General features: G+C 41.9%; 1 protein-coding gene across 17 annotated transcripts in view; it reads right to left on the bottom strand.

Annotated features, from left to right (window-relative positions):
* KIF1B (kinesin family member 1B) overlaps positions 1 to 24,287 on the bottom strand; it is a 147,973-nt gene that overhangs the window by 4,902 nt on the left and 118,784 nt on the right. For all 17 annotated transcript variants that reach the window (XM_072731261.1, XM_072731271.1, XM_072731276.1 and 14 more), the window contains 15 exons: positions 23,878 to 23,933; positions 21,467 to 21,575; positions 20,072 to 20,138; positions 19,115 to 19,199; positions 15,792 to 15,897; positions 10,736 to 10,850; positions 9,761 to 9,894; positions 8,893 to 8,954; positions 7,374 to 7,519; positions 6,091 to 6,330; positions 4,950 to 5,021; positions 2,811 to 2,932; positions 910 to 1,059; positions 355 to 547; positions 31 to 149 (listed from right to left, as the gene is read on the bottom strand). In XM_072731261.1, the coding sequence (XP_072587362.1) occupies positions 31 to 149; positions 355 to 547; positions 910 to 1,059; positions 2,811 to 2,932; positions 4,950 to 5,021; positions 6,091 to 6,330; positions 7,374 to 7,519; positions 8,893 to 8,954; positions 9,761 to 9,894; positions 10,736 to 10,850; positions 15,792 to 15,897; positions 19,115 to 19,199; positions 20,072 to 20,138; positions 21,467 to 21,575; positions 23,878 to 23,933 (1,776 nt within the window). The remainder of the gene's footprint in view (positions 1 to 30; positions 150 to 354; positions 548 to 909; positions 1,060 to 2,810; positions 2,933 to 4,949; positions 5,022 to 6,090; positions 6,331 to 7,373; positions 7,520 to 8,892; positions 8,955 to 9,760; positions 9,895 to 10,735; positions 10,851 to 15,791; positions 15,898 to 19,114; positions 19,200 to 20,071; positions 20,139 to 21,466; positions 21,576 to 23,877; positions 23,934 to 24,287) is intronic.

Genomic DNA, 24,287 nt, shown 5'->3' with positions numbered 1-24,287 from the left:
GAAGAAGGAAATACGAGGACAACTTCTTACCGTATCGTGCCAGCAAGAAGTGGGTTAAAGGCATATAACCAGTCGTTCATGTCTTTGTCATTGAGAGCCTGTAAAAGGACCCCACGATGCTTTGTGCAGACAGCAAAGATGTTAGGTGTCTGAAAGAGACACAGGTAGACAGAAAAGTTACAACGGCTGCTGATAACAGGGACCAGCCTGCCATATTCACAGGACACACAGCACTTCATACTGAAGGTTCAGAGAGCCCAGACACATGGGAGAGATGCCACACCACACAACAGAGAGTTTACTTGGAAGGGAAGGGTGCAGGTGGCCATAAAAAGCCAAGAGAGCAAGACTAACCTTCACCATGGCCTGCTGGTCCTCGCTATATTCCACCTGTGCTGTGGACAGGTTAATGATGCCACGCTCCACTGGGTCTTTGTCGCTGTTATAGATGAAGACATAAGGGCGGCGAACCACAACAAAATGTTTGGCCCAGTTGCTGTAAAGTGGCTCCTTGAAATGCAGATATCCTTTCTTAGAGACCACAGAGCTAAAGAGGACAGTATGAAAGACATTAGTTTCTCACAAAAAGAAAGTGATAATGGCCTGAGGACCATGAAAATCTGTCTCACCTAAGCCTAGTCAAAACAGGCAAAAGAGACAAAAGATCCGTTTGGTCTAGAATCTTCTCTGTTAAAGTAATACAGCAAAAAAACACAAAGCATCACCATAGCATACTGTGGTGTGGTGGAGATGCCTGACAAGACGCAAACGGAGCAGGAACCCAGCCTGGTTCTTTCCTCCCAGATTCCATTGGCATCAACAATAATATTCATCTCATGTACAAGAACAGTGAGTATATCATGCTGATTTGTCTTTTGTACCTGGAATCCCTGTCAATACAGTACTCACCCTGGTCTAATTTCTTCAATATCTGGAACAAGATTGAGAAACTCATTTTTTCCTGCTCGGGCCAAATAGGGTGTTTCCACAGTCGGGACAATCTGAAACTGTTCAAATTCTGTGCAGGGACTAGAGGCCCGGGAATTGGCTTCTGGGGTCCTTTAAAAGAAAAAAGTTGGGAATAAGAGGAGCTTCAGGAAGTCCAATGCATAATGTGTATAGCCCTCTCACCAAGAGGAATGAGACCTCCCCTTAACAGCAGGGGGCCTTGCAAACAGTTTCAGAGAGCTCAGTTGAGAAGACAAGCTGGTGTCAGAAAGTTAATTCCAAATTCAACTGAGGTCGTCCTTTAGAAGTTACAAAAGTCATCAAGTCATGCACAGTCCCTCTTCCTCCTCTGAACAGAAGTATCTGGGGCATGATATTCCATTCAGTGATTCTAAGTGTAATCCCTGACCAGCAGCATCAACCTCACCTAGATACCGTTAGAAATTAAAATTCTCAGGCTCTAACCCAGACCTACAGAATCAGAAGGTGGAAATCAGCCACCTGTGCTTTAACAAACCTCCCAGGTGATACTGATGTGCACTGACCTTGTAGAACCACTGCCTTAAGGGGCTGGCAGAGAAAGCAAACATGTGGGAAGAAGCTGGCTTCCTGAACAACCACCAAACTAGAGCAGTCTAGGCCCATGACGTGGGAAATAGTTCCTATGCTCTGCACTGTGAGCTTAGCCTGATGAATTGTATCTCACCAATTTTAAAAAGCCCAATTTTTAATACTTCACCATTTCTCAAGTTGGGGTATGCACCTTACAATTGATGACAGGTCGCATGACAGTGTTTTTTTTTCTTAGTGGCACAATAAAATAATGCTATGGTTGATGACATCCCAAATTAATTACATTATCTGGGTGTGTTATTTTCTCAATCACACTCAACTATGGCAGTGTTGTTACAGTCAGACAGCTAGCTGGGTGATACCCAGGTGGGTTCTGACAAGTGAGCACAGTGAATGGAGATAGGCACAAGTTTGGTGAGGAGTCACAAAGAAGTGATTACAGTGATAAATTCACTGGATCTAGACTAAACTTGTCTCTGTTATTCTTTTTTTTTTTTTTTAAATTTTTTTTAATTTTTTTTTTAATTTATTTATGATAGGCACACAGTGAGAGAGAGAGAGAGGCAGAGACATAGTCAGAGGGAGAAGCAGGTTCCATGCACCGGAAGCCTGACGTGGGATTCGATCCCGGGTCTCCAGGATCACGCCCCGGGCCAAAGGCAGGCGCGCTAAACTGCTGCGCCACCCAGGGATCCCTGTCTCTGTTATTCTTACCAATATGTTTCACTGTGCCATCAAAATATTTTTTCCAAACTAAGTTTTAAGCTGTTTTCCCGAAGATGAGGCTTGTTCTGTCTGATATGAGTAGGGAGCCAAGCAGGGGTGGGAACAGAAGGCCAAAGTGAGCACAGAGGGGTTCAAAAGAGGAACCAAGGGCTTTCATGCAGAAAGTTGGTGAGACATAATGTTAGAAGTTACAGGAGCATCTCCTTGGGACTGTGATATCCAGAAAAGGCTCCCACATACTTCTGAGTGCTGCTGAGAGGGATGGTCCAGCCCTCAGCTAAGAACCACTGAGCTAGAGGAAGGCTGGTATTTCCCTCGGTTCTTAGACTAGCTTCTCTCAGTGAAGTCTGGGTACTTGTGACTTCTTTTTTCCTTTCAAGTTTATATTTACTATTTATTTATTTTTAGTAATCTCTACCACCAACATACGGCTCAACTCACAACCCCAGAATCAAGAGTTGCATCTTCCACCAACTGAGCCAGCCAGGTGCCTTCAAAACAAAACAAAACAAAACAAAACAAAACAAAACAAAACAAAACAAAACAAAAACTAGGGTACTTACTTCTGATCCAGAGAGTTGCTCCTAGCATCTACCAGAGAAGGGCAGGTGGAAGAGGGAGTGAGGGTAGCACTGCTGAAACTGGACACAGAGGGATCCCGTCCGATAGGAGAGATATCAGACAACTGGAGGCAAACAGAAGATAGCAAGTGAGATTTAGCTGGAAAACAAAATGCCTCTGCAATGAGGAGCTCTGACACCTAGTGACCTCACATTCATAAATCTGATGCAGCAGGTTATTCAAGAAAACGACTTACAGATATCTTATGCCCTGAGTGTCACATTAGGAATCATCTACAGGGGCAGTCCAGGTGACTCAGCGGTTTAGCGCCACCTTCAGCCCAGGGTGTGATCCTGGAGCCCCGGGATCAAGTCCCACGTCGGGCTCCCTGCATGGAGCCTGCTTCTCCCTCTGCCTGTGTCTCTGCCTCTGCACCCGCCCCCCCCATGAATAAATAAATGAAATCTTAAAAAAAAAAAAGGAATCATTTACAGAAGAGGCAAGGCTGGCTTTTTATTTTGTGACTGTCCTGCATTAATTAAGTCACCCTATCTCTATAAGCCCAGTATTTAGAACAGGCACTATTCTAAGAATATGGCAGAGGCCTTGCCCTCCTGGAGTTTATATTCCAAGTGGAAAAGGCAGACAACAAACAGATCAACAAACACTTTGAGAAGTGCCAGTTAGTCATATGATCCAGTAATTCTACTACTGGATATTTACCCCCCTAAAATGAAAACACTAATTCAAAAAGATATATGCACAACTATGTTCACTGTAGCGTTATTGACAATAGCTAAGATATGAAAGCAACTCAAGTGTCTACCGATAGATGAATGATAAAGAAGATGTGGTGTATATATACAATGGAATATCACTCAGCCAGAAAAATAAATGATCATTTCATTTGCAATGAAATGGATGGACCTAGAGGATATTATGCTAAGTGAAATATGACACAGAAAGACAAACACCATATGCTTTTACTTACAGTGGAACCTAAAAAACAAAAAACCAAGCAAAAAACAGACTTAAATACAGAAAACAAATTGAGGGGAAATGGGTGAAGGGCTGGGTGAAACGGATGAAGGGGATGAAGAGGTACTGACTTCCAGTTATAAATAAATAAGTCATGGAGTTGAAAAAAGTACAGCATGAGGAAAACACTCAATAATACTGTAATAATGTTGTATAGTGACAGATGGGGATGATGTTCATCACTGCGATGAACACTGGGTAATGTACAGAACTTTTCAATCACTATATTGCACGCCTGAAACTAATATAACTTTGTGTGTCAACTATACTTCAATAAAACAAAACGTCCTTTGGGCAGCAGGTGCTGCCCAAAGGTAGTGGTAAGTGCGATAGTAAAAAATGAAGCAGGGAAAGAGATCAGAAAGTTTCAGGGAGCTGTGGCCTTTATGTAGGCTGGTTAAGGAGTCGGTATTTTTTTTTTTTTAAAGATTATTTATTTATTCTTAGAGACACAAAGAGAGAGAGGCAGAGACACAGGCAGAGGGAGAAGCAGGCTCCATGCAGAGCCTGACGTGGGACTCGATCCAGGGCCTCCAGGATCACATCCTAGGCTGTAGGAGGCGCTAAACTGCTGCGCCACCAGAGCTGCCAAGGAGTCGATATTTAAACAGAAAAATGAACAAGATAAGGAAGCAATCACCAGAATATCTGGAAGAAGCCTATCTCAAGGAAAGGAACAGCAAGGGTGCAAAGACCACTGGCAAGAAGGAAGCTGGAGTGTCTAGGAACAGTAAAAAAGGTCACAATGACTAGAACAGAGTGAGCACCACAGAGGTTCTTTAAAGTGTTCACCTCACTCTGTCAAAGGCAACAACATTTTACGCTATCAAGAACCTCAGGACTTTTAGTGTTCTATCATACGGTGACATACCAGCCCCCTACAGGGTCTTCTCTGAGGGATTTGGGAAGAAGCCAAAATGCTTCCCATCTAAAACACTCTAAGAGACACAGGAATACTTTTATCTTCAGAAGTCAGTGTTCTGACTCTGAAAAATGAAGTAAATACAAGAGCAGATCTGCCCTATATCCTCAGACACAATGCTACACCCATCTGAAGCCACCTAAAAGCAAGGAACCTAGGACAGGAAATCTGAGCTGCTCACCTTACAGTCACTGATGCTGCCATGCACCTGGCTGAACTCCCGGTTGAAAGTGTGGGTGAGGAGTTGCAGGCACTAGGGGAGAGAGAGGAGAGTGTCAGTGGTTAAATGAAATCCTGGATGCAAGGCAGTTAACAGGCTAAGACACACAGAGGAGCTCAGGTGCTGTCCAAACACTCCAGAAACTGCGTAAAAACACAGTGAGAGAAGCCTGACATATGCCTAACAAAGTTAAATTCAGTGGATAAAAAAGCCACTCTCAAGGCTAGAAAAGCAAACAGCTGCCACCACTGCAGTTTAGAAGTGCTTAAGAAGACAACAGTGCCCCTCCGATTCGTCCTGGTACTGAAAGGCATGGAGACTTCTGGATGGACAGATTTTTCTAAACTGCCTAGACCATTCGGTTATTGAAACATGACACAAAAGCCTTCTCATCTCTGTATTCCATTGTAGGCCAATTGCCCAGACACCATAAAGCCTGGGAGTCACTCTCAATGACCCCTCTGCTCTCTCCCACCCCGTCGAGGCAACAAGGAGTGCTGACTCTCTCTCCCCAATGTCTCTCCCGTGACCACACTTTCCTCTTCACCCTGCAGCCCCCCACCACACCTCTCATCCAGGTTACTGCAAAAAAAGACCTCTTTGGGCCTCTAGTCTGTTGTCTCCCCGAACCCATGCTCTTCCTTGTTGCCACAGGAGTCTTCCTAAAACACAACCTGTTTAAAATATTTCCATGTTACTTACCCCCAGGGTACTCTAAACTCGAGTCCAGCCCATAGAGCCTGCAGGATCTGGTCCTGCCTCACATCTCTGACCCCACCTCCCGCCTCTCTGCACGTCCCCAGTGATTCCCTAGCACTGATGTTGTAGCACACGCGGCTGCCTCTGGTGCAGCCTTCCTAGATCAGCTCACCAACACTGGACCATGGAAGCCTTCCTCTAGCTCCCCCAGACTCCAGACCTATACCACCAAGTCACCTGTGAGCTCAGTGAAGGTAGAAATGGAGTTTTATTTATTTCTACCTTCACAGCTAGTACAGGCCTTGAAACAAAGGCCCTCAAAAAAAGATGAAAACGAAAAATCCAACTAGCTCATGGAGTCTCACAGTGGGAAAATGCTCAGCAAAGAGGAAGGGATTCACACCTTGGTAGCCAGCTCCTTCTCCCGATCCACAAGGCTTTCAATGTCTGCTGAGTCGTAGCCACTGCTCTCGCTGGGGGTGATGGCGCTTTCAAAGGTGGTGGTAGAGATCTGAGAGGAGATGCTGGTGGAAGTGCTGAGGGTCCCACTGCTGAGGCTGGGGGACAATGAGTCACTCAAGGATTTGGGGATGCTGTCACCAAGTCTGTCACGCAGCAGCAGGAAGTGGCGAGTTTTCTCCACCTAAGATCAACACAACTGCCTCAGTACACATAAAACTTATTAAGATCTTTGTAAGATTTGTTTTAGAGAGAAGGGAGACAGAAAGAGAGAGAGAACACGCGCGCATGAGTGTGCACACATGAAAGAGCATGCCTGAGTGGAGGGAGGGGCATAGGGAGACTGAAAGGGAGAATCTCCAACAGAATCCCTGCTGAGCATAGAGCCTGGCATGGGCTCAATCCCACAACTCCAAGGTCATGACCTGAGCTGAAATGCTTAACTGACTGAGCCACCCAGGCCCCCAAAGCTCATTAAGATTTTTTTTAAGATTTTATTTATTTATTCATGAGACACAGAGAGAGAGAGAGAGAGAGAGAGAGGCAGAGACACAGGCAGAGGGAGAAGCCGGCTCCATGCAGGGAGCCTGACGTGGGACTCGATCCCAGGTCTCCAGGATCAGGCCCTGGGCTGACGGCGGCGCTAAACCACTGAGCCACCCGGGCTGCTCCTCATTAAGATCTTTTTTTTTTTTTTTAATTTTATTTTATTTATTTATGATAGGCACACAGTGAGAGAGAGAGAGAGAGAGAGGCAGAGACACAGGCAGAGGGAGAAACAGGCTCCATGCACCGGGAGCCTGACGTGGGATTCGATCCCGAGTCTCCAGGATCGCGCCCTGGGCCAAAGGCAGGCGCCAAACCGCTGCGCCACCCAGGGATCCCCTCATTAAGATCTTAATAAACAAAATATTATGCCTCCATCATGATCAAAAGCTGAAAAGCGGGATCCCTGGGTGGCTCTGCAGTTGGGCGCCTGCCTTCGGCTCAGGTCATGATCCCAGGGTCCTGGGATCGAGTCCTGCATTGGGCTCCCTGTGAGGAGCCTGCTTCTCCCTCTGCCTATGTCTCTGCCTCTCTCTGTCTGTGTCTCTCATGAATAAATAAATAAATCTTAGAAAAAAAAAAAGCTGAAAGGCCAGGATCACACAGAGAAGTTGAGTGTGAGACTGATACTTTGGGAGTCATGCTCAAGAGTTTATCTGCGTGTTTCCAGCCCTTGGATACCTCGTGAAGGAGCTCCAGCTTCTCTAACTCCCACTGGTGCTCAAGGATGAGGCTATCCCCACGGGGCCGCCAGCCTGCTAAGTTCTCTTCTCCTCGCACATATGCTACTGACGTATCCAAGATTTTTCTTCTCCTCCTCTGCATGCCTGGGACAAGAAGAAATAATGTTTTTTTGTAGAGAAAACTCTGATTCCATTTTTAGCTCAAAACAAACTAATAATTCATATACACGGCAAACTAAGACATTTAGTCAAAATACACAGAATTTTGTTTATTAGTAAATATTCACCCCTTTTTCCCAAGGCAATTCTCTGAACCTCTTTTAGGACTGATTTTTATATTCTTTAATAATTATGAAGATTTGTAATGCAACTTGAGAAAATGCCCAAGTTATTGTATTATGTGAAAATATAGAAAGATTGAATAGTCTGTAACCTAAGGTTCCAAATGTATAAAAATACACCCACGTGAAGTAGGAAAGGACCACCCTGCCCTCTGCCCACACTACATTCAGGAGCTCAGTTAGGACTGCAGTTGACAGATAGCTTCAACCTCATTTCCCATTAATTTTTAAAAATATTATAGTTTTACATATCAAAGACATGAATTTATGTTAATTAAAACATTTATCAAGGAAGTATCTGGACACTGTAATTAGCTGCTATTGGGACATGGATTCACACTCAAATTCTTTTTTTTTTTTTTTTTTTGTTTCAAATTCTTTTTTTAAACTAAATCTTGTCTGTGGGCTCTAACCTTCTTCTGTGTATGTTCTCTGAAATGATTCAAACTCACCTTAATCGAATGTTTTTTAAGAACCCTGACTTTTGTCCATGTTCCAGTTTATAAACATAGAAATGCACAGGGCTGCTTAAGGCCACCAAGCTAGAGGAGTAGCAGCAGCCCAAAGAAACACCAAAAAGGACACACAAATTCAACTTAATAATTTGTCTTCCTAGAGCACAGAAAGTTTGAATTCTAGTTTGGCAGCACCTATAAAGTTATACTGCCAAGGTATCTTTGGTACTAACGTGGAGAGGAAAATGGTTATGAAGTTTGCCAAGACAAATTCGTTCTAATATGCCAAAATTTTTATGTTACAACCTCATCATATTTTGTTCAATACAGTTTTTTTTTTTTTTAAGGATTTTATTTATTTATTCATGAGAGAGACAGAGACATAGGCTGAGGGAGAAGCAAGCTACCTGCGGGGAATCCGATGTAGGACTCGATCCCAGGACTCCAGGATCACAACCTGAGCCAAAGGCAGAAGCTCAACCACTGAGCCACCCAGGTGCCCCTCAATACAGTTTTTATAACTGTTTTGCAGGTCACAAACGAAATAGTATTGTAACTCAGATAAAGGTCACTCTCACCACCACCAAAAAACTAGCTTATAAGATATACCTGGTCCAAAAAATTTTCTATATATCCTACGTGGGTAGGATAGATTTTTGACATAATATACTCCAAGCACAGGCAAAGATATCAATCACCTCCCCAATCCATAAGGGCTTACCTGGACTACCCGTGTCTGCCATTTTGCATAAACTGAGTTCATAAATTCCAGTGACTCGATTGCTATTCAAATTAAAACAAACAACTATTTAACTTCTTGTAGCACAAAAACAGGAAAATCTTAATTCTTTCTACTTAAAACACTGTCCCTGCATAAGGACTGCAGCCCACCCTCAAATATAGATATTTCTTATTTCTTATATTTCTTTCTTTTCTTATTTCTTATTTCTTTTCTTATTCTGAACTTAAGAAGTATATTTTTCTGAGGAGTTTGTTTTCATCCCAATCTTTTTAATTACTTTAACAGGATGAATAAAATTGAATGATAAACTCAAAAATTTGTAATAAAAATTAAAAATCTGCCTTTTCTGACCACAAGAGAAGAGATGAGGGGGAAGTCTGACTAGAATGAAATGATGGGCATCAAATCTGGGAGCATGCGATTAGGAAGCGTACTGAATCACTCGTGTATTAGTAACACTTATTATTTAGGCTGGGTGGTAAGGAACGGGTCATCCCTTTATTAGTCTTGACATACTTTGATATATCTTAAATATGAATAAATCTTTAAAAAAAATCCCAATGAAAATCCCAAATCTAATTCTAATCAGTTAGAATTAATGACATCTGAGAGAACATTTAGTCCCTGCAAAATTGTTCTGTGAGTGTTCACAATGTAATACTCCTTCCTTCACTCATACATTCATCTATCCATCAATATTTCAGTAAATGCCAACACTTAGAAGTTATTGTACTCCAGGTATGAGGTTGTAAGCCAACCCTGAAACAGCAGGCCAGTGACACCGAGAGATCTGCTGATTCTGTAGTGGGCAAACCAAATGGAAGCAAAACTTGTCTCAGAAACTTACGAGTCTGGTGACTTTGAGTAGCCACTGCCAAAGAGGCTGCGCAGAGAGCGTGGCGGTGAGATCTTGGCATCCCGGGAGTAGAAGACCATGCACACGTCCTTGGTGATGACCGCTGGCTGGATGCAATGATCCAACTGAAAGCAGAAAGGAGCAGGCTCCAATTAAATGCAGACAGAACATCTGTGTCAGGACTCTGCACCTGCACAGTTGGAAAGCTGGTCCCAAAAGTGGGGGCTGGAAGATTTCAGCTCTACCAATTACTTCAACAGCAGCTTAGCAGATAATAAATGCAAGATGAGGAAGCAGTCCTTGCAGCTCCTTTATTTTTCCCAAATTAAAAAAATTTTTTTTCTGAAATAATGGCCATAATTATTTATTATGTGCAAGCAATGTTCTAAATGCTTTTATATATGACTTCTCCACATCTTCCTGAGGCAAATGCCATCATTATTACCCCTGTTTCAGAGATGAGGGAATTGAGGCACAGACAGAGTCTCTGTGGAAGGATATGCTGGCAGTAAGTGGCAGCACAGGGACCTGAACTCAGGCTAGTTCCAGGGTCTGGGTTGTTAATTGCTCCTAGGCTCTGCCCACAGCTACAAAAACAAGAGGCGAAGTTCTCTTAAAATCATACCTTTGGTCACCAAAACTGAAGTTATAACAGAAGCCATATGACTTTTTTTTTAAGTTTATGTTTTGTTTTGTTTTTTTTTTTTTCAGTAATCTCTACAAGCAACACGGAGCTTGAACTCACAACTCCAAGATCAAGAGTCACACACTCTTCTGACTGAGCCAGTCAGGCATCCCATTGTAGGGCTTTGTGATTACAGAGACTAGGAACAGAATCTAATACAATCAGAACAGTAGCAAACAGTTTACAGAAATCAGTGAATCTTTCTTCCTCATTTCCTGCAGTAATCTGCCCACTGTTCAGGTCTAGCCATTTGTGGTGATTTAGGTTCAGAGTCTCCTCACCTCTAAGTATGCGGACAAGGTCATGTAGATCTTTTCCCCATAGGGCGTCACTCTGTTCAGAAGGAGAGAGTTATGGAGGGAGCTGTCCCACACGGCCTCGAAACGGTAGAAAGTCCTGAGGTCAGAAAGGCAAGAGGGAGTCATTCAAAGAAGCTGGGTCATCTTAGTCCAGGTACTCTCACTGTCAATAACACTACTGAATCCTACACCAACAGACCCTTGCAATGTATCGAAATGTGAGAGTGGAGCCTTTATCCCCTAGAAGGAAAAGGTAGGCTACCAGTCTCTAGCCCCACCCCCCACCCAGAAGCACTTAGCTATGCTTTTTTTTTTTTCTGGACGAGCCTGCTTCTCTGCCTATAAACAAAAAAACCAAATCAATCAAAGTGATTAAGATGAAAAGGATAAGTGCCTATAGACAAAAACTGAAGGAAGAAAGCCTAAATAAGCTCCTCTGTCAGTCAACAAAGAGAGAGCAGGAAGCCAATCCTCAGGAGCTCATAAGCCTGTCTTGACATCACAGTCCAGTTCTGCTGAGCCTCAGAAATGTCACAAATTCCTGCGAGGACTGATGGACCAAACAGGCAGAATAATTTAAGTACAGAGAATCTAATTTTAAATAAAAGGATAAGAGGCTATTCTTACTGATGTTTCAGTAGAATGATTTTAATACCAAAGCTGTATAACCATTATTTGTTACTTTTCAAAAAAAATCCACATGAAAGTCAATCTTACGTTTCAATAACAACCAGAAGCTTGATTTAATAAGCACCTATAAACTATTTTTTAAGTTGCCCTAATATCTTCCTTTTTTCCTACTGGTAAAACCCCATAGACCTGACCTGACATTATAGACCAGCCCCCAACTCTGCCCGCAGGTGCACCCGCAGGTTCCTTAACAAGTGTCTACACCTGCACAGTGCATGTTCCATCACTACTGGCTCTCACCTGGTTCAGCCAGAGTTTCTGTACACTTTACTTCCTTTTATGTTCCTCCTTACTCCTTCCCAAATGGTAACCTTGCTAGTGCTGTCTTTTCTAGATTTCCTATGAGACAAATAACTTCCCTAAATCAGATGAAGAGAGATGGGAAAAGACTTACTTCACTACTGAACGAGGACTTTTTCCTACCCCTCAAAGAATAAAATAGATAAGACAAGCAGCTCTGACAGCAGAAAGAGAAATGTTTAAAAATAAACAACCTATTTCTCACAGACTCAGCTGCCCAAGTAGCTGAACTGGTCTCCACTATCTCACAGGACAAAACAATGAAAACAGTGAATAATTATGCAAAGCTACAGAGCAACAAACCTTCAAGTTTCTGACACAGAGAGGACAAAGAGAACAGAATACCCAGCCTGAGATTCTATATGAAAGATGGGGGGTAACATTCTAATTTGTAATCTAGCAGAAGAAAAGCTGAAGGTGCATAAGAATAAAATGGACAAGTTTAGTAAATGGAATGGGAAAAGAACTCTACCAATTACTTAAGAAGCTGTGTGAAATTGTACACACATCAGGAAAAGCCAAGGGCACAAAGGGTACAGGATAAGGTGTTGCTCTATCCTAGGTCTGCATGGGGAAAAATTACTAAATTAACATAGTAATCTAAGCAACATAAGACATAAAGCATTCTGATAAATTAGAATCTTTATTTGCAAAAAGCCAACAGAAAATACCTAGGCATATCCTTATCAAGAAAGAGCCTGCAAAAACATAGAAAAGGCTTTTGTTAGTACAGAAAAAAACAAAACAAAAAAAACAAAAAACAAAAACGGAAAGGAAAAAAGAGAGAAAAAAATTAAAAAGGCAAATTTGTTAAGCAAAGTGAATCTAAGTGGACAATTAACAGAGAACTCCATGGAGTACAATTTGATAGACAGCTTATAATGACATGGGTCCCTCTCCTGAGACATTTAATTAAGGAAAATGTTGGGCATGGAAGGGATGGTGGACACCACCCCTATTAAGACCCCATCTGCAGGTGACTCAGTACTGGCAAGTAGGAAGCTGCTGTGGAACTGAGGGAAAACCCAGTCAATTAGGTAACACAGGTGCAGGACTGGGAAGAAAAGCAGCTGTGACACTTGTGGGCTCCACACCATGAGAGCTCTCTCATAGATGTATGTACATCTCACACCCAAAGTGGAGTTAAGTTCAACTTTAAACATTAAACTTTAGGCAAATAGAACAAAAGCTCTCTTAACCAAACTCCACTTAGCAACTTGCCAAATTAACTTATGCTGTGTTCCTAAAATATAAAGATGGATATCTATTTTGCACTGAGCATCCTAAACTAGTGGTATCTCATCTACCCAGACAGTTTGCTCCCAGGAGCTGAGTGGTATGAGTGTGTGCTTATCAAGTATTATCAATAGTATTTGGCCCTGAACCTGTTTATACTGTACTTATTATAATCGTTTAATTTATTTAATTTATTTTTTTTTTAAATTTTTTTTAAATGTTTATTTATTTATGATAGTCACACACAGAGAGAGAGAGAGGCAGAGACACAAGCAGAGGGAGAAGCAGGCTCCATGCACCGGGAACCCGACGTGGGATTCGATCCCGGGTGTCCAGGATCACGCCCTGGGCCAAAGGCAGGCGCCAAACCGCTGCGCCACCCAGGGATCCCTAATCGTTTAATTTAATCAAATATTAGGCAAATCCATGAAACATGAGGGCAAAAATAATCTTTATTTAGTGTGAAACATAACTAAGTCGAACATTTTTGTTTATTTATTTATTTAGTTAGTTTTGAGAGAGTGAGAGAGCACCAATGAGCAGGGGGAGAGGTAGAGAGAGAGAATCCCAAGCAGGCTCCACAGTCAGTGCAGAGCCGGACAGAGGGCTTGATCTCATGACCCTGAGATCATGACCTGAGCCAAAATCAAGAGTTGGTCACCCAAATGACTAAGCCACCAAGGTGCCCCAAGTTGACCATTTTTAAAAGATGTGATAACTGCTGAGTTGTGTAAAAACAGCTGTTAAGCTTGGGTGTCATCAGTGTTTTTAAAAAAGGGGGCAGGGCAGCCCCAGTGGCGCAGCGGTTTGGCGCCACCTGCAGCCCAGGGCGTGATCCTGGAGACCCAGGAACGAGTCCCACATCGGGCTCCCTGCATGGAGCCTGCTTCTCCCTCTGCCTGTCTCTCTCTCTCTCTGAATGAATAAATAAATAAATCTTTAAAAAAAGGGGGGGGGGGCAAATAGTAAAATTTCGAGAATAAATGATAAAAAGTTCAAAGGATTTTTGCATTTATTTAGTTATTTTTAAAGATTTAAAAATTTATTTGGTGAGGAGAGAGAACAGGCACAGAAGGAAAGGAAGAAGCAGACTCTCCACTAAGCAGAAAGCCCAATATGGGCCTCAATTCCAGGACCCCAGGATCATGACCTGAGCTAAAGGCAGACACTTAACCAACCGAGCCACCCAACTGCCCCTAAAGGATTTTGCAAGAAAGACAACCAGAAGTACAATAATTAAGCCTATAATTAAAGGGAAGGCCTTGGCCCTACAGCAAGAGCTTGACAAATTAATATGTTTATATAGCTTAAATTAAAGTATTTAAAGTATGTATCTTTTTATTATATTTGACTTTAACCAATTTTTTTGGTTAATTAACTCTAAACTTCTACTGTGAAAGTAAGCTCCTTCTAACAAAAGCCAAATTAATCTCCTAAGCATCTGACTCTGGCTGGGTATGAATCAGAGGACTTTTGAAGGTTACTTTAATGTAGGCAACAAGCATTTCAAGCAAACATCATTGTTCTGTGTATTTCGCTGAGTATTCTAGAGAAATTTAAAATATATTTCTCATAGTTGCAAAGAAAATATGAATGCCAGCTGAATATCTGCCATCAACATCCAACTGGAGAAAATACCATGTGGGGTTAATGCTGTCTTCAGAGAAACAGGATTGTTCACAATTCTGCCCCGGAATAGACCAGAAAGGGCCAGAGCACACTTCTTTACCTCTGTTACCACTCCCAAACGTGTACACCCTCATATTCCTTCCCTCTCTCTCACAGCTCCTCCTACAGGCAAAAAGCAAACAGACATTTTCTTTTTCTTTCCTATGCAAAACTCCAACACAAGGAAACAATGGAAAAAAATTAAGGCTGCCCCAAACTTTTAATCCTGTTTCTTCCTTTTGTCTCATTTTTCCTCTCCCTCTTTCCAACAGAGATGTGAGCACATTCTTCAGGAACAGACGTATACGGAACTCCTCTTATAATGCAAAGGCAGGGTTCTATGCCAACATTAGAACATGCAGCCACCTCTGCTTCCCAGCCCTTACCACATAAAGGAGTGAAGTCTCTGTGCACAGTGACATAACTCCTTTCCTGGGGAGGTAAGAGGGCCCCAGCAGATTTATCTCCAGTTGGACATGGGAAAGCAGACTGGCTATGTACTTTATGCACTGTCATCACTTGATTATAAAATGGAATTTCAAGGGAAACTAATTTAAAATTAAAAATAAAATAAAATTCATTATTTATAGCAGACAACCTTGTTCAGAAGAGTTTACCTATGTTAATTTATCACTTTTATGAGTAAATGAAAAGCAAACACTGAGACTCCTGGAACCTATGCCGGCAGCAGCATAGGCTGAACATGAGAGGGTTCGCTATAACTGGGAGGGCAGGTTTCCATGACACTGAGGACCAACAGACCTTTCTCCACAGCAACCCCTTCACAGGAAAACAGTCTCAGCAACAATTAATTCCTACTTTTAAACCCTTGGGTAGTATGCTGCATTTTCTTTTTCTGTTCCTGTCTCTAAGACTGTGTTACATTCTACTCAAACTCTACACAGGATGGAGCATTTTCACTCCATACAGTAACTGACCCACATACACCTATCTCTAATTCTTTTTTTTTTTTTTTTTTAATTTACTTTTGGAGAGCAGGGTGGCAGGGAGGAAAAGGATGTCCTAAGTGAGAAAGGGATGCATTTCTGCACCTGAGCAGGAGTCACTGGTGAACAAGGAATCTTAACGGTGGAGCAATCAGCCCCCATAGGGCAGACACCTTGCACTTACGTAGCGGCCCTACCTGCTGGAGTTGTGGGAGGACTTCAGGTACTTGGCAGAGATGATATTCAGAGAGAGGATGGCATCAACTGCAGCCTCATCCACCTCAGCCTTATTTCTGATCCGGCCTACAAGGAAGAATAAAGAAACTAGGACAGGGGTACACTTAAAAACACAACAAATTCATTAAGCTGAAGACAGACTTTTACACCTGGGTAACTTCAGGTGCTGGAAGGGTCATGTGGCTAACCACTGAGTGGTCCCCCACAATTCTCCGTGTCGTCTTCCACTTACTTCCCACATTTAGTCAACTGTGAAACCTGACTGATTCTCTGTTCAAAGTTTCTCATATCATATTCACCTCAACTTTTCTGTCCAACACCACCCCCTACTCACAAAGGTTATCCCCTTCCTGTCTGGAACACTGCAGTGGCCATTTCACTGGTCTCCTGGCTGCTCACTTCTCCCCCTTCCAATCCATCCTACACTCACTTTACAGAATCTTCTTAAGCCACTGCCCTCATTATATCACTTTCTTGTTCAAAATTCTACAACCATTTTCAAATTACCATTAGGGGAGCCCTAAAGGATGTGCAGCACAGAGGTGAAGGGCACAGCCTGTGGAGCTGTACTGCCTGGGTTCCAACCTCATCTTCAATGCTTTGTCTGCGAGGATCTGACACATTGTTCAACGTCTCTGAACCTTCGTTTCCTCATCTGTGAGGAAATTCTTCCCTCATGTGATTATTACAACCATGTTATATGTTTTTTTAAAGATTTTTAAAAATTTATTCATGAGAGACACAGAGAAAGAGGCAGAGACAAAGGCAGAGGGAGAAGCAGGCTCCTTGAAAGAAGCCTGATGTGGGACTTGATCTCAGAACCCCGGGATCACACCCTGAGCCAAAGGCAGATAGACGCTCAACCACTGAGCCATCTAGGCATCCCAACCATGTTATATTTTTATGTTATGCTATATTAAATAAACTATTATTTTTAGAGCATTCAGGAATGTACTTGTCACAGAATAAATACTACATAAGTGTTTGTTTTTTAAAAAATGGCACCTGGGTGGCTCGGTCAGTTATGACCTGCCTTCAGCTCAGGTCATAATCCCAGGGTTCTGGGACTGAGCCCCACATCAGGCTCCCTGCTCAGCAGAGAGTCTGTTTCTCCCTCTCCCTTTGCCTGCTGCTCCCTCTGCTTGTGCTCTCTCTGTTAAATAAATAAATACAATTAAAAAAATAAAGTTTGCAAGCCACTGCCCTTGATAGAAGAGAGTATAATCTTCCTTCTAGGGATTCTTTTGAAACTTTTTAAAAAAATATTTAATTAATTTATTTATTTGAGAGGGAGAATGAAAATAAGCAAGGGGAGAGGGAGAAGCAGACTCCCCACTGAACAGGTAGCTCAGCGTGGGGCTCAAACCCAGAACTCTGGGATCATGGCCTAAGCTGAAGGCAGACACTTAACCAATTGCACCACCCAGTTCCCACCCCCGCCCCCACAGGTTCTTAATCTGGTCCACAGATACTCAAAGGATCTATGTATAGAATTCAGGAGGTCTGTGAGCTAAAAAAAAATACAACTTTATTTTCACAAACCTCTGACTGAAATTTGGCACTTCCTTCAATTACGAAGGGAGGGGACAATCCACAGGAAAATCAGCAATACCTGTGATGACTGTCTCCAGTAGAAATTATAGAAGTTTTCACATCATACTGAGGTAAAATATTCTGACATTCACCCCACTCTGAATGATAGAAATTTGACCCACTGCTTCTTTAATGCACTTAATGCATTAATATAAAGAACAGTTTATATTATAAATTTGTTTGGTATTTGAGCAATTTCAGTACCACTGGTTTCCTTTGTAATCCCATGTACCCTTGAACAACACAGGTATGAACTGCATGGGTCCACTTGTACACAGATTTCTTTCTTAGGGCTGCATGACAGCCCAAATCAAGAGTCAGACATTTAACCTACTGAGCCATCCAGGTGCCCCCTATTTTCTTAAAATTTTCTTTTCTCTAGCTTACTTTAAGAATATAATATATAACACATATAACATATAAAACATGTATTAACTGACCAAGTTATTGGGAAGGCTCTGGTGAACAGGCTGTTAGCAGTTAGGTTCTGGGAGTCAAAAGTTATAAGGGAATATTCAACTGTGCTTCTAATCCTCATGTTGTTTAAGGATCAGTCATACTTTATTTCCTTGTTTATTTTTATTTATGAGAGAGACAGAGAGAAAAGCAGAGACACAGGCACCAGGAGAAGCAGCCTCTCTGTGGGGAGCCTAATACGGAACTCTATCCCAGGACTCTGGGATCAGGCCCTGATCCAAAGCAGACACTCAATCACTGAGCCACCCAGGTGCCGTTTTTCTTTTCTTTTTTTCTTTTTTTTTTTTTCCCTCCCTCCCTCCCTCCCTCCCTCCCTTCTTCCTTTCCTTTCCTTCTTCCTTCCCTTCCCTTCTTCCTTCCCTTCCCTTTCCTTTTCCTTCCTTCCTTTCTTTCTTTCTTGCCCCTGTTTTCTACATTTAAAAACATAGTTCTAAAAAAATAAAATAAAATAAAATAAAATAATAAAAAAATAGTTCTGAGGGCTTCGCCACTGCCAAAGGGGTTCATGGCAATAAAAGATTCAGAATCCTGCCTTAGACTCTAAAGCTTATATGGTTTAGTCAATTTTTTCTTTTCATCATGAGACCCTGGCAGGGTTTCTAGCTATTTGCATACTAGACACATTCTGGACACTCTTACTCAAGATGTTTCTGTGTGTGGGAAACAAGACAAAACATGAAAATGCTCTCATATTTCTCCTGCATCTATTCAGACCCTCTGGATCCTTTCTGTTGTTAATTCTCAGTACAGATATTTCTCACTTGTTCTCATTTTGGCACTTACTCATCAAACTGCTTATTTGTTATTTTTTTAAAAGTTTATTTATTTATCTAAGTGCTCTCTATACCCAGTGTGAGGCTTGAACTCATGACACTGAGATGAAGATTGTATGCTCTACCGCCTGAGCCAGTCAGGCACCCCATACTGTTTTAATCGTACATACATTGTTTCCTCAATGAAAATTCAAATTCACAATGAGCAGAAACTTTTCTTATGCCTTTTCAGAGCCTCTAGAACCATTCCCACAGTAACTGAGTAAAATAATGGCTGGTTGAATAATCTATTCCTAATGATGGAGGCTGAGAAATAAGAGTAGTTTCAAACTCAAGGCCACATATTCTCCATACTCTGTGTTCTCCAGTACTCTTTCCACATATTCCCCATGTTCCTCTAAAAAGCCTGGCTGCATCCTCGGCTAATGGAATGTACTCACCTACCACTAGCTCACGAACATCCTTCCAATGGAGTTCACTCCCCTTCTCATGGATAATGGTCACTGTGATCCTTCGCTGGATGCCCTAGGTAATGGAGGAGGGTTGCAGTTTAGTGGGATAATCTATGATTTCCTCTTGTGTGTTGTTTTCTGGGTTGCATGATACAGGATTGGGTAAGAGGAGAGATGTGGAGAAAGGGGAAAATGCTGTCCACATTGTTACTCTAAACCAAGGGATATAGATCAGGAGCTGAGGAAGAACCAGGTTCTAAGTACAGATGACCAAAAAAAAAACCAAACCAAAACAAAAAAAAACCCAGATGACCAGATCGTGTGACTCATAATATACAACCCTCAGCTCCTATGCCCACCTGGGTCATAAGCATTTTTTTTAAGATTTTATTTTTAAGTAATCTCTACACCCAGCGTGAGGCTTGAACTTACAGTAACCCTGAGATCAAGAGTCACCTGCTCCACTGACTGAGCCAGCCAGGCACCCCAGACAAGCCTTTTTGAGCACTGACTAAATCTACTTTTGATTTACCAGAGGAGGATCTACATTTCATGCCTAAATATTTAGTCCATTGTAACTTCCAACTTCTAACACTATTAAGAACTTTTAACTGTAAAAGCAGTTTCCAAACATGAAAACTGTATACAAGAAAATAAAATTGTATAAAATGACATAGGAGCTGCATGAATTATAGTAATTGAAAAAAACAAAGTCTTTTTCAAAATAGATCTTCTAAAATATATTTATATATATAAGCAAGGGTATAAGCCAAGGTCTGAGAAAAAAACAAACATACAAAAAAAAAAGAAAAGAAAAAAAAAAAAAAAGAATGACAATGTCTTTTCAATTCCCAAATCTACTTAAAATAGAGAGGAAAAGCAGAGAAACAGAAAGAGTTCTGTGTTGGTCCTCTCCCAGGCCCTTTCTGGTTCCCTGGTTAGTACCTGGTGAAGCAAAAACGTCCCCTGGCAGGGCAAGCCTGCTGTGTGGTCAACCACAGCTGGGATGTACCTATAAAAATAGAAATGGCATGAGAAAGCAGTTAGATGGGATGCTTGCACTGAGTGCCACCTCATCTGGAAGGTCCTCCCTGTTGCTACACCCCACATGGTCTCTGTTTCTCACCATCTGGGCACTTCATCACACAGTCATTTCCATTTAATGAACCTTTTCGCTTATCAATGTCATATTACCCTCACTAGACCAAAGTGCTCACAGCACAGCAATATCTTTTGGCTCCATCCCATTCTCTTGTATAACACATATTCCATAAATAATGCACAACTGCAACAAGTGTCAAGAGAGAAGAAAGGGATCATTTCAGATTTTAGGTAGTTTTTAGGAATCAGAAAGGAATGAACTCAGTAGTAGACACTATTATTGTGGTCTCCCTCAAATGGAAGTTATAATCACATTATAGATCTGTCTACGGAAAGTACAATTTCTTAAAGCAATGTCCCTATTGACAATTAAATACAGAACTGATAGAGTTATACTCTTATACACAGTAGGAACTCAGAAAATGTTCCATGGAGATGATCATGATGGCGGTACTCAGCATGCTGAACAGAGGATCATTAGGATAATATTTATTGCCTACCCTTTATATTAACTGATAAAGCCCCTTGCCTCTGTTTTGGAACAGGATCTTCTTTTGTGTTTTGCCAAGCGCATTTTTAGAGACAACTCTGAACAACAATTACATTCACCTCTTACTCTAACACAGCTCACACAGAGAAAGTAAGCTGATGTTGATTATTTTGATCTAGGTTAATAATCCTCAACTGGGGGTGATATGCAATGTCTGAAGACATTTTTGGTTGTTACACTGGAGGGGAGGTGCTATTGGCATCCTGAGGGTAGAGGCCAGGGATGCCACTAAATATCTTAGAGTACACAGGACAGCCCCCCATGACAAAGGGTTATCCAGCCCAAAACAGTGCCAAGGTTGAAAAACCCTGGTCTAAAGAAACATTCTACCCGCAATCCTCTGAGATTATTAAGGTAAGTTTTGACTATATTATGTACAATATACTTCTGATCCTTTTTGCTTTGCTGCTGATAAAACCCACTATGTAAGTTTTCTTTCTTCGTACAAAGTGCCAGTCTCCATGTTCTTGTTGCTGCTTACAAGGCAAATTATTATTCTGGACAGTCACTTCTTTGACAAACATCTAATTCAAAGAATAATAGCAATACCACCAAAAATTCAATTCAAAACTGGAATTCAACAGTATCAATGATTCTTTAATCTGAATATGAAAAGAGAGACTCAAAATTACATTTTCTGGTTCTGAAAAAGTTTGCCTTTGTTTAAAAATTTAGAAGGCTGGACTTACTCTCCTGTAGGCTCCAGTTCACTGATCTCAAACCAAACCAGAAGATCATACTTGCTCATGCTCTGGCCGAGGCTGGTTTTGCTCATGGTGTTTAACTTGGTGGCTGGAACTTGTAAAAGGTTTTAGAAAATGTCAAAATCTGGTTCAAGTCTACTTAGAAAAAGTATAAGCTTTTCTTCAAGGATACACTTAGGAAAGGCAACAAGAGTCAAGGCTAGATTTCAATGTAGAAGACCCAGATAAACATCGCTATCAATAATACTAGCATCTCTAGATTCAGAGAACCGGGAAAATGGAGAATCGACATCTTTCTCCTTATCAGCAAACAGTATCTATTGATAAGAAAACAGGTTTTGTGCAGAGTAAATGTGCACAAAATGTGAGCACATTTACTGTGAGCACATTTACTCTGCACAAAACCATTCAGAAACCTTCCTTAGACTCTCCTATTCTGTGGCATACTGAGCATGGAAATAATGTGGGAGAAACAATGTGGGTAAATAAAGTGTGTCGTCCCCCCCTCCCCCCCCAGGGTCTCCTCAAGGACGGAGGGCATGAGAGAAGACCCATGCTCCAGCCCAGTGGTTCCCAAACCTCCCTGCACTTGGGAGTCGCCTGGGGATCTTTTTTTTTTTTTTTTTTTTTTAAATTTTTTATTTATTTACGATAGTCACAGAGAGAGAGAGAGGCAGAGACACAGGCAGAGGGAGAAGCAGGCTCCATGCACCGGGAGCCCGACGTGGGATTCGATCCCGGGTCTCCGGGATCGCGCCCTGGGCCAAAGGCAGGCGCCAAACCGTTGCGCCACCCAGGGATCCCTCGCCTGGGGATCTTAAAGCAAAGCCCAGGCAATTAAATCACAATCTCTAGAGGTGGGATCCAGTCCTCTGAGAGGGACTGAAACCCCTCCAGGTGATTCTAATGTACACATAAGTTTAGGAACCACTGGTCTAATATGTAGGTACAGGATTCTATAAAATATGATCTCATATTACATATTTTCTTCACATTTAAATTCCATATATTTAACTGTCCTGGTAAAATAAATTAGCCAGAAATGCAGTTATCTGTAAGAATTCCAGATTCTACATAGTAGGTATTTTGGAACACTACACAGAATTCTAAAATCTGACAATACATAGAGCATTCTCTGTTCAGAACCTGGGAGTACTGGAGTGAGAGTCCAGTGACTTAGGATCTAATATTGTTCAACTGCTAATTACTATGCGGCTTTGGTTAAGTCTCTTCTCATCTCTGGAAGTCTGTCTCTTCATCTTTAAAATATAGATTATAATATTTAGCCTGTTATCTTGAAAAGGTTATCATGATGACCCACTGACACAAAGTATCTAAAGGGGCCTTACGACTCATACAGTACTGTCAAATGTCAGCCTATCTGCACTATTCACTCCAGCTGAATTCCACATGATTTGGTGCTGTTAGTCAAGTAAAAAGTGGTGCCACTGATTCTGGCAGTCATCTGAGGACCAAAAAGCAAAATCAGAAGCCTTAAAAGAAAAAAATCTTTAAAGATACCATTGCAAAGAATCCAAATGAACAAACATAAGGCGCCCCACGCTTAGGGTGATGTGAAAGAGGCACAAGTAGAGGTGTGTTCTCACATCTCTCCGAAGAAAACGTATTCTTGACAATGTGCTAGACCCTAGATTTGGTTCAAGCAGCAAACAGCAATGCCAGTGTTTCATACACAGAGAGCCAGGCTTTGGGATCAGCCCCTGAGGATGGTTCTACATCTAAGGCAGAGCTAAGTCAGCTACTAACCATCTCGTTTAGGTGCCCTCTCAATCTGGCAGCTGGGAACTGGAAGAAAGAGAAAAGGCGGCACTGTGTCTGCCCCATCCTGGAAGGTGGCAACGGCAGAGGAAGCAAGTGCACTGGCGTGCTCAGAAAATGTGTCCAACACATGCGCATTCACATAGCCAGATATGAGAAATCGAACCAGTTCAATCTTTCTCTCATGGTCTGAAGGCAGGATGGAGAGCATGACAGAGGTGGAGAAGAAATACAGGGTGGGGTGGGAAAGTGGCAAGTGGGCAATGAGGAAAAAGGATGAAAATAAAGAAAAAGCAAAACAAGATGAATGAACACGCAGAATACATCTGAGATGCAAAGAAATGCCCAGTCACCCAACAGTTAGGAGGTGTTACATATAAAGCAGCGATATTTAGGAACAGGAAGTTTATCAAAATCTATAATAAGAAGACCAGAAAGTTGGGAGGGAAGGAACCCTATTGTTTCTTACTTCTTATTTAAATCAGGAACCAAGAATTATAGTTCCTGCTGGACACAGGAATATGTATGGATACACGGAAGTGGAGTGGGCATTTGAAAATGATTTCTGTCTGAAAAGCCATCAGAATAAGAGCCATGTCACCCAGAGAAGGGCTCACCTGGCTTGGAGAGCGGCATGGGTGGAGGGAAGAAGCGTCGAGATGGCTGAGGAGGGCTGCAAAGGAAGAGGAAGAGAACAAAGTTCAAGGCTGAGAAAGGGTCCCATGTTGACATCAATAGCACATTTAAATCCCCACTAGAAACATACCATTTGCACTTTCAGATGAGGCATAATATCAGATACCAAACACAATCCCACAGTGAAACTGAGGCTTACACATTTTAATAAAAGTCTCCTTGTGGGTCCTAGCTAGTAAGTGGAATACGAGAAATTTTCTGTTAACACTGACACTTTGCCATCACCTGAAAGCCACCATCATTGCTCTCCTCACCAACTGTGATGTTGTCTCTCTCCTCTTAGTGCTCATGCTTCCTAAGTTCTGGATGGTGAGGAAGAATTACACACAAT

This window comes from Vulpes vulpes, chromosome 12, assembly GCF_048418805.1.
Source record: "Vulpes vulpes isolate BD-2025 chromosome 12, VulVul3, whole genome shotgun sequence".
NCBI classification, from domain to species: Eukaryota; Metazoa; Chordata; class Mammalia; order Carnivora; family Canidae; genus Vulpes; species Vulpes vulpes.
Note: the sequence above shows the minus strand (reverse complement) of the source record. Positions and strands in the feature narration are given on the sequence as shown.